The 15,944-nt window shown below is 32.1% G+C and overlaps 1 protein-coding gene across 13 annotated transcripts in view; it reads right to left on the bottom strand.

Annotated features, from left to right (window-relative positions):
• Positions 1 to 15,944, bottom strand: part of pdxdc1 (pyridoxal-dependent decarboxylase domain containing 1) — a 38,452-nt gene that overhangs the window by 14,081 nt on the left and 8,427 nt on the right. For 4 of the 13 annotated variants that reach the window (XR_012398886.1, XM_009299622.5, XM_068216686.2 and 1 more), the window contains exons 1-13: positions 13,649 to 13,759; positions 12,851 to 12,924; positions 11,074 to 11,142; positions 10,822 to 10,896; positions 8,583 to 8,732; positions 7,367 to 7,556; positions 7,179 to 7,247; positions 6,131 to 6,209; positions 5,948 to 6,032; positions 5,438 to 5,486; positions 5,237 to 5,338; positions 2,144 to 2,269; positions 1,977 to 2,027 (exon numbers count right to left, since the gene is read on the bottom strand). Coding sequence is in view for 12 of the 13 variants with exons in the window: in XM_009299622.5 (XP_009297897.1) it covers positions 1,977 to 2,027; positions 2,144 to 2,269; positions 5,237 to 5,338; positions 5,438 to 5,486; positions 5,948 to 6,032; positions 6,131 to 6,209; positions 7,179 to 7,247; positions 7,367 to 7,556; positions 8,583 to 8,732; positions 10,822 to 10,896; positions 11,074 to 11,142; positions 12,851 to 12,924; positions 13,649 to 13,669 (1,140 nt within the window). In the remaining variant the exon portion in view is untranslated. Of the gene's footprint in view, positions 1 to 1,976; positions 2,028 to 2,143; positions 2,270 to 5,236; positions 5,339 to 5,437; positions 5,487 to 5,947; positions 6,033 to 6,130; positions 6,210 to 7,178; positions 7,248 to 7,366; positions 7,557 to 8,582; positions 8,733 to 10,821; positions 10,897 to 11,073; positions 11,143 to 12,850; positions 12,925 to 13,648; positions 13,770 to 15,944 lie in introns of those variants that run through there. The other 9 variants (XM_073939574.1, XM_073939562.1, XM_068216690.1 and 6 more) reach the window with 4 other exon arrangements.

Here is a 15,944-nt window from a genome sequence, read left to right as displayed (position 1 = left end):
ACATTTAATAAAATTTTGTAGCATTCATTTGGTTCTAAAATTTAATGTATGAAGAGTTCAGATTTAATGTATGAAGAGTTCATAATGTATGAAGAGTTTTGACAGCAAAAGCCGCTATATCCCGAGAACCAATCAGAAGGTGTGAATCGATTCATGCGTTTTCAGTGAAGCGCGTGGATACGCTGGCTTTTATGAGGAGACATATTTGTTTTATTCCGTTTTTAATTTCAATTTTAAAAGATGGAGTTTGATGAACTAGATGAGCCTGTCTGACTGTCAGTGAATGGCAAATGAAAATGTCCCTTACCTCAGAACTCTCAGCACTATAAGAAAAAATACCACAATGTACAGTCGGAAGTGTAAGTTGCATTTATAATGTTTTTTGCGCAGTGACGCTACTTTGAATGAGTCTTACTATATTTACTATACATTAAACGACAACTCTATTTCATGAAAGAAGTTCTTTTTTTCCCACGCGGATGCTATGAGGATAAACAAGAGACCAAGACCTTGAGTATGGCGAGAATGAATGAATGACAGCTTCTAAAATTATCTAGACATCCCCTATTTGCCCAGTAGGCCCACCTTGTGTTTTATTTGCTTATGTAAGCTATTTTTTTAAAAGATAAATACAAAATATATAAAACTAATCATTATTTATATTACTTCATATTACCTAAACGTCTGTTAAGCTTTTTATATTAACGGAGAATGCACAGATATTGATGTTTCACAATGTTTTTACACTACATTATTTGAATCTACCAAGCTTAGCTTAGAATGTTTACATTGCTCTACTTACATTAAATCAAAACCCCAAATATCAGCAATGACAACAGATTGTTCAGATTTAATTCATGTCAGTTTTGATGTTATTGATTAATGCACTTACTTGACAGATTTCATTCATTCATTTTCCTTCAGCTTTTTCCCTGGTTTAATCACAAAGGAATGAATCGCCACTTAATTGATAAATTTATACATTTTTTGTTGGTTTGTGTAATGTGTTTTATGTTTGGTAAAATAATTTCTAATTGCATCTTTAGTGATTTTGAACTAATTACACTGTCTTGTCCCAATAGGTGGATTTAGAGGTTTTTGCAAAAAAAAGCACAAGTGGATTTAGCTGGTTTTAACAATTTTTACCTTGTTAAAAACCAAACATTTGTCTTAAGTGACATTACTGAAAAAAAAGGTATTTTATTTACCAGCTAATAAACTTTATTACATATAAAATGAAACCTTCAAACCTAATTATAGGTGCCTGATAGAAAATGCTCACGTACAAGAAAAGAGGTCTGATGGATTTAAAGGGTTTTACATCTGAACTCTTCATATAAACTTATTTTATATCAGTTTGTCAAATTATTTAAGTTTTCACTCAATGTTTACATTTTATTTTTGCAGTTTTATTTGAAATATAATACTAGATTTCACTAAAAGAAAATGCACTTCAGTAATTAAAAACCATATGATAAAAATTTAAATAATGCTTTTAAATAATTCTTCCATGAAACATTATTATAGTGTATTATTTTCCACAGCATAATATTGGATGTTTGAAAAACATTCTATAACTTTTAAATTAATTAATATTAATATTTTGGAGTCTGTGCTATCAACAATACAGAAAAACCACACTATTAATTCTTGCATTCAGTTTCATACTCCAGTTTCCATATTATTTCATTATACATGCAAGCACAATAAATATAAATACATATACACAAACACATTTATCAAAACATTTCTTGCAGAAAGTATAAAGAAAAAAAAGTCAAATGGTTTTTTTGAGAAACATGATGTGAGTAAAGCCTGAATTGTGAACTTTGGGTGAACTACACCTGAAAATCACCTGCTCAGAACAAAGGAAATATATAAATAGCTTTTTGATTATTTGTGAGGACTGTTGTGTAACTAAACGACTCTGTACTAATTCACAGCTGAATGAATCCAGATACTGTAAATCCACCTACCGAGGTTTTGATTGAAGCAAGTGTCTTCAAATGTTCCAACAGCTGTTGACTCTACAGGCAAACAGATCAATTCCCAACCGGGTCAGAGTAAATCTTGGTGTGTTTAAGGTACTTTAAGCACAGTACAGTGTATCGGATTATCTAAATGAAGTTGGCAGGATACTCACTAGCTGCGAAGCGTGTTTAATCCTCTCAACAATCCCATCATGCCCAAGGTACTGAAGGGACAGCCAGAGAGGAAGAGCCCGAAGCTTCTCCACAGGCTGACTGGAAGTCAAACCTGCGGCCAGAGACTGACCCCAACAGACAGGGAGGACAAACTGCATCAGGTATTTACACATTTTTTGCCCACAATTAAGCATATGACAGCATCACGTTTCCTTGTTGCAACAAGCTTTTCTTCATGAAATACAATCTTTAAAAGATACTGCAAGGTTTCTGTAGGTTTTACAAGTCAAATTTAGGACCTTTTTAAAACCATGAAGAGTGAACTTTCAGACTTATATAGAGTAGGAAAAAATCTCATTCGTTATTTCTTAACCACATATTTGGAATTATGTGTCAAAACAAGCAAACCTTAGTTGTATACATGCAATTTATTTCAACATAACTTTAAAAATACCTCTTTAGAAGCTAAATGTATGGACAACAGACTCTTATAATATTAGTTATGAACAGTTTTGCTGTTTGAGTTAAACTGTTGGCAATTGGATATGCGTTTGATCGATTGGGTAGCTTCACATGAAAAAAAGGAAAATGAAGACCTGTTTAAAATGATTTAAGACCTACAAGAAAATATTACAGTGGATTTAGGACTTTAAGGCCTAAAATTTTGTTTTTGAAATTTCAGACATTTCAAGACTTTTTAAGACCATGTGGATACCCTGTAGTAACATGAGCTGCAAAAAAAAAATAAACTTAAACGGGTAAAAGACCTCTATATTTTGTGTATTGCTTTACTGTACACAAATATTCAGACAAAACAAATGGCCCAAATCTATTAAATTGTAAAAGGATTGCATACGACAATAGGCAACACTTTACAGTAAGGGCTCATTGGTAAGTTAGATAATGCATTTACATAAACAGTGAGAAATGGCTACATTATTTACAGTAGTTGAATTGAAGGGATAGCTCATCCAAAAAGACATTTCTGTCATTATATACTCCCCTTCACTTACTCAAAATCTGTTTGAGTTTCTTTCTTCTGTTGAACACAAAAGAAGATATTTTGAAAAATGCTGGGTGCTGGCACTTATTGACTTTAATAGAAGAAACTCATAAATGTTTAAAACACATGAGAAAAATAAATTATGAGGTAATTTAGGTTTTTGGGTGCACTTTTCCTTAAATGTTAGTTGAAAAATATGGTTTAACTTCTTTTTGATTATTAGGTCAATTAAACAAAACAGTTACAACTTTGATTTGAATAAGTCATTAAAAACTGACTAAAACTTTTCACCTTGTCTAAGAGGAATAAATGACAATAAAAACAAGTTTCATTGTCAGTTTAGTTTAAGTAAGGAATAATGTACATCTAGCTGGTTGTTCTTGCAGAATTAAGCATGACAGGCTTCAGTATAAGACTTAAGGTTTTATTCTGTGCAATCAACCACCTAGATAGGTATTATCTTACTTTTTTCATGGCTACTTGCCACAAAACTAAACAATTAAACACAAAACAATAATCTGGGCTTTAACAATTCAGCTCTTTTATTAAATGAAAAGTTTCCAGAAGTGAAAACACCTGAATGCAGCATAAACTAACCTACTTGTTATTAAGTTGCCAAATGATGGCAAACGGTAAAAACAGCAGTGTAGAATATAGGCATACAAATATGGATATGAATGTATTCCCTTATGGTTTATAATAGATTATTCATATTTGTACTTAAATGACCATGTGTTATTAATTTTGTTATAAGTAGGAATGTCCAGATCCGATCACATGATCAGAAATCGGGCCCGATCACCGGGTTTTATACTCGATTGGAATTAGATGTTACTTCCTTATCAGGACTCGTATATTCTCATTATTTTTTAACACATCTATTATGCGGTGGCACAGAGTTAGACCTCTTTCTTGACATCACACAAATAGCAACACATGCGGCATGACATCACTTTGTTGCAGAGATGCTAATGGTTCAATGCCGGCAAAGTAGAACACAGAAGCAGCTTGAAGCGAAAAGCGTGAGTATGTCTGCAGTCTGGAGGTATTATAAGGTTGATGACGACAACATTGCTATAGAAACTGTGAGATATATAAACTTGGGGTTTCCTGTTGGGTATTTTAAGTTCAGGTGCAATATATATTTATATTAGTTATAATATATATTTTTTTATTATTTAATGTTGCACTAAAATCCAAAGAGTTGTTGAAAGTTAAAATAAGGTGAATTGAATAAAAATAAGGAACATCCTGGATCTGTTTCTTCGCGCTTCTTTATTATTTTTTCATGTATTATAGAAGTATCGGATCTGGTTTCGGAATCGGTAGATACTCAAAATCAAATGACTCAGACTTCAGAGCAAAAAAACCTGATCGGGAAATCCCTAGATACAAGCAGTCATCTTCGAAAAACATACCTTCAAAAATTGTGATTGACCAATCAAAATCAAGTATTCCAGAGAGTCATGTAATAACTAATATTAACAAACAGAACCTTATTGTAAAGTGTTGACAAACAAAGGAGCAAATCATTTGAGCATTATCTAAGCCATGACAGATTAACATGGTTGCTTGAAAATAAACACTAAAAAATTCAATCTGAACTGTAAAGAGCCAATGACAGGAATATCGCATCTAGATATAATTCTGTGTGCTGAAAAGGATAATTGTTACCCGTATCAAAGAGCAAAGAATCACCAAGAGGCGACACTCTAGTGGAATTTTGGAAACAGCCACTAGATGGCACGGCAGCCCTTTTGGAATGAAAATTCCAATTGAACAACAGCATATTAGAGGTCTGTAAATTAAACTATTAAAAGGGGTAATGACTGTGATAGTAAGTGTATTATTGTAGTCTTTCAGATGAAATCTCAGCTTTAATGCGCTTTATAAATAAATTAATAAAATAAACAAAGCAGCTGCTTGCCATCGCGACAGCAATGAGATTCAATGGACAGCCGATCGCTTTCACTTCAAAATGGCGGAATCCGGGTCTGTTGCTGGGCGCTGCTGTTGCAATGGAACGTTCTATTGAGTGTCGTCTCTTGGTCATTATAAGCTCTTTGCCCATATTAATGGTTCCACTTACCAGAGCTGGATCCTCATGTCTGTATAGAGTGACAGCGGGCACAGCTGGAAGACCCAACCACGGGCCCGGGGTTAAAGTCATACTGTCACACTTGGTCGCTGCCTTAATACCAAAAACAAGAAAACAAGAACACATTCTTGACAACAGGAACTAAACACATCTACATCAGTGCTAAAACACACCCACAAGCACACAACATACCGTGACAGTGGAGGAGACCTGACCAAGAACAAGTGTTGCCAAATTAACCCTGAATAAAAGACAGAAATTCAATTTAAAACACAATTAAATATTAAAAACTAAGAGGCTTCTCAAATTTTTCAGTTTTGTTGGATTTACAATTTATATTTATAGTTGTAGTTATGTGTTTTAATAGTTATTCAGATACTTTTGCATAAAATAACCAAAGGTGTTATGTTTTCAGTCATGTTTATACAACACAATGTATTATTATTAAAATGTAAGAAATCAATATTTGATGAAATAAGTAATATTTACAAGAGTTATTCTGACTAAATGTCAGTTTTTAAAAACAAATTCTCTTAATAACAATGTTTTTATTTGAAATTTGGATGAAATGATACCAGAGCTTTTAAAAAATAAAACAACTTCAAGTCATACCTAATATATCCAGAGATAGTTTAAATTATGAACAAGTCTCCTAATTTTTTCAAGACTGAAAATATCACAAGAGGCTGAGCTGATACCAACCCTTCGACATGGAGCCACATGTTGTACTGCACGCAGAGCTCCTTCAGTCGACTGAGTTTGTCTGTGTGACCGGCACCTGGTGTTCCTGATGGATTAAATGAATTGTAATGATCACCTGAAAAATCAACAAACGCTTTAAAAAGCTAAACTGCTTGAATGAATAGAGATGAATGCTGAACTGACCAGCGTTCGCTATCAACAGAAGAGGAAGCTTGCCAGAATCGCGATCATCTTTGACAAGCTTGTCAAGCAACGCAACATCCTGTGAAAATACCAGGTTTATTTCTAGCCAACTAAAACCACAAATGAAATATATTTAGTAAAGTAAACAGAAAAATTATTATTAAAATACACAGTTGAAGTCAAAATGATTAGCCCTCCTGAACATTTTTTTTTTCTTTTTTTTTTTTTCAAATATTTCCCAGACAATGTTTAAAAGAGCAAGGATTTTTTCACAGTAATTCCTATAATATTTTTTTCTTCTGGAGAAAGTCTTATTTCGGCTAGAATAAAAGCAGTTTTAATTTTTTAAAAAACAATTTTAAGGTCAATATTATTAGTCCTTAAGAATTTTTTTTCAATTGTCTGCAAAACAAACCATTATTAACCATGACTAGTATCTTGAAAAATATCTTGTAAAATATTATGTACTGTCATCATTGAAAGATAGAATAAATCAGTTATTAGAAATTTGTATGTTTAAAAATGCGTTGAAATAAATTCTTTGTTAAACAGAAATTGGGGGAAAATATATAAAATAATTCAAATTTAACATGAGGGCTAATAATTCTGATCTCAACTGTCACTGTAAACTCTCACTTATTTGATTTTATCTAGTTACCAATGGAAAAATGTATTATTTTCATTTAGTTTTGATTAAAAATGACATAAAACCTCAAAATTCAGTTAAAAGAACAATGTTAAAAATATACAGACATTAAAAAATAATAACACACACAAAATTACTCAAACTTTAGGCATTTTTAAAATGAAAAAAGAAATATACAAACCTTAACTATATCATATTATTGTTAAAAAATGTATCATGTTTCCAACAAAATATTGTTATCCAACAGAATTCTGGAAGATTATCTGACACTCAAGACTGAAATGTTTTATTTTTACATTTTTTTTAAATCTTAAAATTAACTTTTGAACAGTTAATAGTAGTAAATAGTAGTATAACAGTGTATAATAACTCCAATTATTTAGCAAAGGAAAAAATTCCTACCATTTGGTGCAAGGAGCCAAACATGGTGTTACAGGGCACAACACAAAGGCAAGACAGAGGAAGCCCTAGCTGAAAAGCAAACATAGCAAAGTTGTCTACACACTAATGCAAATGTAAACATTAATGCAAACATTAGCAAACAACCCATTTTGTAGTATCATGCAATAATGTGAGACATTGTACTGTACCTGACTGCAGAGATGTTGTCCCAGGCCAGGTCTGCATGCAGCACTTTGGTAGATGACGGGATGTTTGGAGCTGAGCGCTGTGAAGCCCTCAGTGGTGAAGTCCTCATAGTGAGTGTTCATCACCAGCCGACACACCTTCAGCAGCCCCTCGCGGTCATCTTCATGGAAATATGCAGAGCCATTTTCATATCTAGGAAAAGAACAGAAATGATAAATACGCTTTCATAAATCAACATTATAATGCTTAATACTAGCAATAACAGTGTTGTTTAATGAATTAATTAAAAATAAAATAAATAAAAAATAATCAAATAAAACAGAAATTTGCATGAATTATTAACTTATTTTTTCTTAGTTTCCAGAGAAGATTCTATAAAAAAAAACTCTTCAGACATTAAATAAATAAACTAAAATTAATATGAAATATCATAATATACAATTAATTATTAATGGTATCAACTAATAATAATAAAAATAATAATAATTTAATAAATAATTAAAATATTTCAGCTAGATGATATGCACAAAGCACTAATTTTATTTAGTTTAACGTTAAAATTATAAAAACTAAAATTTTAAATATAAATGTAATAGAAACTACATTGTACTAAATTATAAAAACTATAAATATAAAAGTAACATAGTTTTATATCATTACATTTACAATGAAAATGTAAAAATAAAAATGACACCAAACCATTAATAAAACAAACAACGCTGAAATGAAAAATGTATACACTAAAGCCAAGTATGCTAAATAGACATATATACTAAACTACACATTTAAGACATACAATTTACTAGAGTAAATACTTAAAACTAAACTAAAAAAATTAAAACAAGAAAAAAACTAAACATTAATGAAAATGGATGTATTTGTCAGCAACCAAGGCTATGTTCATGGCAAGAAAAAATGTAAAATGTAAATTAAAAACCAATCCAAACTAATTAAAACTAATTAAACATTTGATAACTTTTTGTTATTATTAATTTTTAAAAAAGGACAAATATATTAGGCCATGGACATTATTATTTGCTTAATAGCATCATTCAAAAAAGTTTATATCAAATTATTATAACAGTGTAGAAACAAAGAGTTCCATTGTCCTCTTATTCAGCCTTAAATCTATCATCCTATCAACTTTAAATTACCAAAAAAGTGCTTATAAACCTGGGAAAGGAAAATCTCCCACCGAAACCACAAAACCTCATATACCTGAAAAGCCTGCAGAGCCAGAGAGTGGTGTCTGACAGGATGCGGGTGGTCAGTTTTCTCAATCGCTCTCGCTCCAGGACAGAAATATATGCGGCCAGACTGTGTCCTAACAGAGCCATGTGTCCCTGCTCTCCGACAAACTGCATCCTGCTAAACACACACACGTTTTAATGTTTATGACAACATACAGTGAGTTTAACACATGCTCTCAGTGCCTTATAATGGAGCTGCTCTGCTGTAGTGTCAACCTGTAGACAATGCAACAAAATAAGCGAAATTACCATAGATCTGCTTATTGAGTACAAAAGACCTAACTACAACTACTCTGAGACTTTTCCATTTGGTTTTCTTGGAAATGTGTATAACTTGAAAACTTTTTTTGTTTACCAGGTTTGTGTTTGCGGAAAATTTGTTTTATTTTATAAGTGATTGAGGCGGTTCATTCCCATGAGTAATTGATTTGATTTTTACCCAATTTAAATCAAAATTATTGTACTTTAGAGCTTTGTTTTGCAAAAATTGACAAATGGTCTGCTTAAAAAATGCTGTTGAGTTTTGACTGAAAGAAATCAAGGTTATTTTACCCCCTATAATAAATTTAAAATATTGATTCAAATATGTATTTTAAGTTTTTCTTTTACATTTACAAAAAGTAGTTTGAAATAATTTACTTAAAGCACTATTCAAACATTTATGGGGCCATTTCTGTTGCATCTGTGAAAGATTCTGCTCAAACAAAAGGGAAAAAATAAGATATATTAGAATTTAAAAAATGTTTTTCCTAAATACTTATGATGTATTGTATTACTATTTATTGTATTACTGTGATGTTAACACCAAATTTTCTTTCTTTTTTAAGTTTACAAAAGAAAATACATGAATAACTTACATTATCTATAATAAATAGAGATTTACAGATCTTGCAAACGCTTTTGTTTTTCCTTTAACAACAACAACTATAAACCGTAAAACATGGGGAGCTATAAATCCTTTTGAAGATTACCTTTAAAGAAGAAAAGATATAATTTAGACACATAAAATTACATTTAAAAATTACAATTCAAGAGCACATTGGTGAAATATACTCAATCCATTTACTCCAAATTAGAAAAAAGTTCAGTTTGTGTTCTTAATGACAAAAATGACACACAGTTGAAGTCAGAATTATTAGCCCCCCCACCCCCGAATTATTAGCCCCCCTGTTCATTTTTTCCCCCAATTTCTGTTTATCATAGAGAAGATTTCTTCAACACATTTCTAAACATAAAAATTGTAATGATGACAGTAAACAATATTTTACTAAATGTTTTACAAGACATTTCTATACAACTTAAAGTGACATTTAAAGGCTTAACTAGGTTAATTAGGTTAATTAGTAAGGTTAGGGTAATTAGGCTAGTTATTGTATAATGATGGTTTGTTCTGTAGACTATCGAAAAATATATAGCTTAAAGGAGCTAATCATTTTGTCGTTAAAAATTAAAAAACTAAAATCTGCTTTTATTCAAGCCGAAGACTTTCTCCAGAAAAAAAATATTGTCAGACATACTGTGAAAATTTTCGTGTTCTGTTAAAGATACACACAGAAAAAAAAATCGAAGAGGGGTAATAATTCTGACTTCAACTGCATATAGTGGGCCCTGTATCAATCCATACTTTAACTGTAGGTGACTCTAATTTTAATCAGTAATTTCTTTTTTAGCTACCAAGAAAATAAATAACAGTTTCTTGTCTTTATTAATTCATCCATCTGAATTTATAATAGCTAAATATAAAGATTCACAAGTGAAAGCAATTTCTACTTCAAAAATGGTGTCTAAATGTATTTTAATCTCTTTCCAGTATGAAGTTAATTTCAGACAATCCCAAAAACATGACAGTGATTAGCTACTTTTTCCCCACACATTCTCCAGCAGCTAGAACGCTACATTTTCAACTGGAAACAGTAGATGCATAATATTTTTGTAATAAATGTTTTAATCAATAAAACAAATCAAAAGAAGATCATTATTTTTAAACAAAATAATATAAACATAATAAACATCATAACATCTTTAAATGTTACTTTTAATTATTTTAAATTAATCCTTGCTGAAAAAAAACATTATTTAAATTTTATTTAAAAAGCAAAAACACATCTAACCAACCTTAAACGTTTTAAACAGAAGTTCATAATTTAAAAACAGTGCCAAAGGATTTGCTTCTTGGCTTCAGGATTAAAAGTAATGTTGTGACCTACCGGTGACCCTGCTCTTCATCATCTCCATGCATCAGGTTCTGCACAAGCTGAAGAATGCTGACAACATCCTGACCGCTGCAGGACAAACATGAAAAAAAAAAATGTAAGAGAGTAAAAATGTCCGTGAAGTGTTTTTAAATACAGCTTTAGATCACATGTAATCCCTTAGAAACACAGAGGAAGGCAGAGTTACAGATCCAGACACCAAACAGTGTCTATATAAAATGTATTACAGGTAAAAATGTCACTTACTCTCCTTGTAACGGTCCTGGAATCTCTTTCCAGCTCATCTTTCTTCCTTCCTGGCCCTGTTCGGTTTCCCTGAACATATAACAATACAGAGTTATACATGTTAAATTACAAAAAACCCTGTATATACAGTCAGTATATCATGAATATGGCTTAGTAGTAAACAAAACTGTAAAGAGATGAAAGTTTGTTTAATTCATGTTGCTTTACTCGCATAAAAGCCATCCACAATGTAAGAGACTGCACAACAGAACATTTAAAAAGATGTTAGCTAAATCTGTGATCCTTGGTGATTCATTAAACAAAAGCTAATACAGCTACTGTCTGTTTGAGAGTCAAAACCAATTGAATACCTGTGTCTCCTGACAATACACTTTAATCTTGTAAATTAAAGCGATGAGCCGGTGCGAAAAGCTAAACAGTATTTACAACATTAGTATTAGCCTTTAACTTACAGTCTCTGCAGATGCTATTGAGCATGGGTGTATGTCACGCATAGGGAATCTTTGTAAATAACACTGCAATCTTACATTATAAACAAACAGCATTATTTCAAATATCCAAACTGCTGTAAACACATTTCAGGCTGTCTGCAGAGGCTGCTGATTAAATATAATTCATTCAATCATTTTCTTTTCGGCTTAGCCCCTTTATAAATCTGGGCTTACCACTGCGGAATGAACCGCTGGATTAAATATAATAATAAAGGTAATACATGTCAAGTTCTGCAATATAAATGGAATATGAGACATATGTACATAACTCCAGAATTACTTCACAAATTTAATCCAAGCATTCCTGATCAATGTGTAAAGTGCAATAAAGAGATAGGAACTCTATATCATTGCTTAAGAGTCCTTTGGTTGAACATTTTTGGGAGAAAATTCTAAACTTTTAATCTATAGTATTAAAACCGGATATACCCAAATGTTCAAAACTGTGTATTCTAAATATTTGTCTTATTACAAGCACTTAAACTAGTTCAGATAAGAAACTGTTTACTTTCTGTTTATTACATGCACAACTTATAATAGCTTGTTTTTGGAAAATTACAGAAAGCCCGCATATTGGACAATGGTTGCGGGAATTATTTTATTGTTTGGCTTTAAAAGAAAATTTACTTAAATAGTCAAGGAAAAATCTGAAAAGGTTTTCAGAATTTGGGATCCCTTTGTAGGTTTCCTGAAGGAAGCTGATATAACTCTTTTCTCTGTATAACTTGTATTATCTGCTATTGATATACCGTGGTTGTTAATGATGTACCATTATATTGTATGCGCAAGTTCATGCATTACTTATATCTTTGTATATTTTTATTATTATTTTTTATTTATTGTCTTTTTTTTTCTGTCCATTTTTATTTTTATTCATTATTATTATTATTACTACAGTTTTGCATGTTTTGTTTTGATTTCATTTGTACATGTTAAAAGCTACTAAAATTAATAAAGACAGTGTTAAAAAAAATAAAGGTAATGCAAATAATGATCAGCTTCTTGCAAAGGAAGATTGTATCACTTTATAAGACCCCGATGTATCATCTGGAATCACAAGAATTAACTTTGTTTTGCCTGAATATGTTTTTGACTCTAAAGTGCCTTAAGTCATTAATTTGTGTATTATGAATGACCAAGGACCACAGTTTTGCTAAAACTTTTCAAAGTCAGATATATACCGCATGGCCTGAGGGTGTGTAAATGAACAGCAAACTAGCGTTTTTGGGTGAACTATCACTGATACACTTATATTATTAGCAACATGATGAAATGTGAAGTCTTACAATTTCCCACTTTCCAAGATCTTCATGGCATCAGAAAGATGGTTCCCCATTTCAGCCAACGTAGGGTCCATCATCTACAATAGTACACAGAAAAACGTACATGGTTATCCCTGAAGGGCATTGCACTGAAATACAGAATAAAACCCAAACATGATGACAATGCGTCTGTATCACATTTCATATAACATCAAATTCCTCGGGCATTAACACATCATATTTCACCTGTAAGGCACTTTCACTGCCTACATTAAAAAACAAATGAAGTAGGCCCTTGACCTTTTATGACTGTTGCGTTTTGAATATAGCACTACATTATTTGTAATTGTACATTGCATAATGTGAATGTAATTGTTACTTTCTCTCTTCACACACAGAATTCCTGATATTCAGGATGCAGGGGTGTGTTGAAGTCGAAAACCTGTCGGATGACAAGGCTCATTTCAATTCAGCAGCTCTCATCTGTTCGTCCAGACTAGGATAACACTGAATGTCAAGCCTTGTCCTGGAGCACATCCTGCTCAAACACAATCCCTCAATTTTGCAACACTGTGACGGTTGCCGTTTCAACACGGTTTTTAAGACTAAATTAGTACATGACAGACCACCAGCTATTAAAAAATCATTTTGCTCCAGCTCTTTTACATTGAGCGGTGCACTAAAGGAAACAGTCGACCGTGGTTTGTCCGGTGTATCTCCGCATCCTCCTCTCTATTGCAATGACAGCGAATGCTCTTCATGCACTTTAATCAAATGAGAGAGTCCTTCAGGAATGATCTACATTACATTACATTACATTACCTTCACGGGCGGCTTCTCCATGCGGCGTTAATAACCCAGTCGCAGGGACTCTCCGTGTCCCCGTGCGGTGTATTTTAGGGACGCGAATCCAAATAGCACCGGAAAATCACCTCGATTACCCTTTCTCTTCGTTATTTGTATAGTCAATTGAAATGTGCTACTTCCTGGTATCATGCCGCTCCACGCTGGCAACGCTGACGTAGCCTAAACATACGCCCCCTTAACAGTGTCCCTTTTTAGATAATGCACAGATATGCAATGATGCAGAGGAGTCAAGAGAAGCAAGACCCCGGTCTGTTCTTTGGGGGTGTTTACTTTAAAAGTATTAAGCCGAAAAACCTGATTTAGTGATGCTTTTATCGCATCACGTGGTCTCTGGCGTCGCAATCACATGCATTTATGATCGAGTTAAATAGACTGTCTTTCAATAAAACAAAGTATTACAATATGATTTAAGTTTTTATAAATATCATATACTCACATTAAAAACAAAAATAGCATATATAAATATAGTAAAAACCAAACCCTTGTGTTTTTATTCTTAAAATATCAAGGCTATTCTGAGTTCAGGAGCCGATAGTTCACCCAAAAATGAAAATTCTGCTCTTATTTACTCACTCTTTACTAGTTCGAAACGTGTTTGACTTTCTTTCTTCTGTTCAACACAAAAATGATATTATGAGGAATACTTGAAACCTAACCTTTACCATTGACTTGTTTTTACTACCATGAAATAGCCGCGTTTCCACTGTCGCTTCCGGGGCCTTATCGGTCCAAAGAGGGGTTTTCTCAGGCCAGGTTTTTAGCTTTCTTCAAAATATCTTCTTTTGTGTTTAGTACCACTTAAGGGCAAGTAAATAGTGAGCAAATTTATTTTTCTTTTGATGATCTATCCCTTTAAGAATTAGAAAATGTTTAAATGTGATTCGTTAGCTTTCCTCCAGCTTTGCTTTTGTTTTTTTATTACTGTAGTTATGAATGCAGTTTTATTTTGTCTATTAATTTAAAATTAATTAATATAAAAAAGATTAATTTTAAATGGCCTAAAGGTAACATCTAGGTTTTTTTTTGCCATGATTGAGCTCATAAAACATTTTAATTTAGAACCAAAATATGATTTGCATTAGATTTAAATCATTCTTTCGTTTGAAAGGTTTTTGCATATTATTTTGAATACTATGCTGTTTACCAAACTCAAATCAGATTAGTGTTTCTGATTCTGCTTGATTTGTTAAAATTAAATGTACAACAAATCTGAATCTGATTCACGTGTTGTTAACAAAATGTACAATCAAGTCATAAACTGTCAACTTTTTTGCAAAGTTGATGCTCTTTGAATAAGAAATTATTCAAAAATTATTTCTTGGGTTTACAAAAAAAATGTAAGCGATTTTAAACTATTTATTAGGGCTGAATTTAAACAAACAAATAAAGTTGAACATACTAAATTTAATTTGTGTGTTTACATTCAATCCATAAATTGTTGGCAACAATTTTACAGATTTTTTTTTCTTTTTTCTTAAGTGTATTTAATGAATTTCGATTCAATTTCAGAACTGAAATTTCTTGTTAGATTAAAATTCATTAATTCATTTTCTATTTGGCTTAGTCCCTTTATTAATCTGGAGTCACCAAAGTCGAATCAACCGCCAACTTATCCAGCATATGTTTTATGCAGTGGATGCCCTTCCAGCTGCAACCAATCACTGGGAAACATTCATACACACTCATTCACACACATACACTATACAGACAATTTAGCCTTCCAAATCCACCTAGCTATACCACATGTTTTTGGAGTGTGGGAAAAACCAGAGCACCCAGGGGAAACACAAGCGAACACAGGGAGAACATGCAAACTTCACACAGAAATGCGACTTTCTTGCTTTGAGGCGATCGTGCTACTCACTGTTCCACCGTGCTGCCACTGTCAGTTCAAATTGATTTTGCAAACTACACTGTACTTCAGCTAATTTATATAAATAATTTGTCCAGGAATTAGTCATTGCTAACACCCGTTGTCAACCAGTTTATTTGAGCTGAATTTAAACAAACAAATTAAGTTGTAGATTACTAAATTCAATTGGTTTGTTTAAATTCAACACAAATAAATTGTTTGCAACAATTTTGCAGACATCAATTTTTTCAGTGTAGTTCACTCATAATAAAATCAAAAGCACCCTCAGTTGAAGGTTTGATAATATTGAAACAGAACTGTCAAATGTGCCACTATTGCATGTTTATTTTTGCACTCTAGTGAGCATAAAAGGTTTCGTTTTACAACATGTTTTTTTTC

This window comes from Danio rerio, chromosome 3 (genome assembly GCF_049306965.1).
Source record: "Danio rerio strain Tuebingen ecotype United States chromosome 3, GRCz12tu, whole genome shotgun sequence".
NCBI classification, from domain to species: Eukaryota; Metazoa; Chordata; class Actinopteri; order Cypriniformes; family Danionidae; genus Danio; species Danio rerio.
The sequence above is the reverse complement of the archived record's forward strand: the minus strand, read 5'-3'. Positions and strand labels throughout refer to the sequence as shown.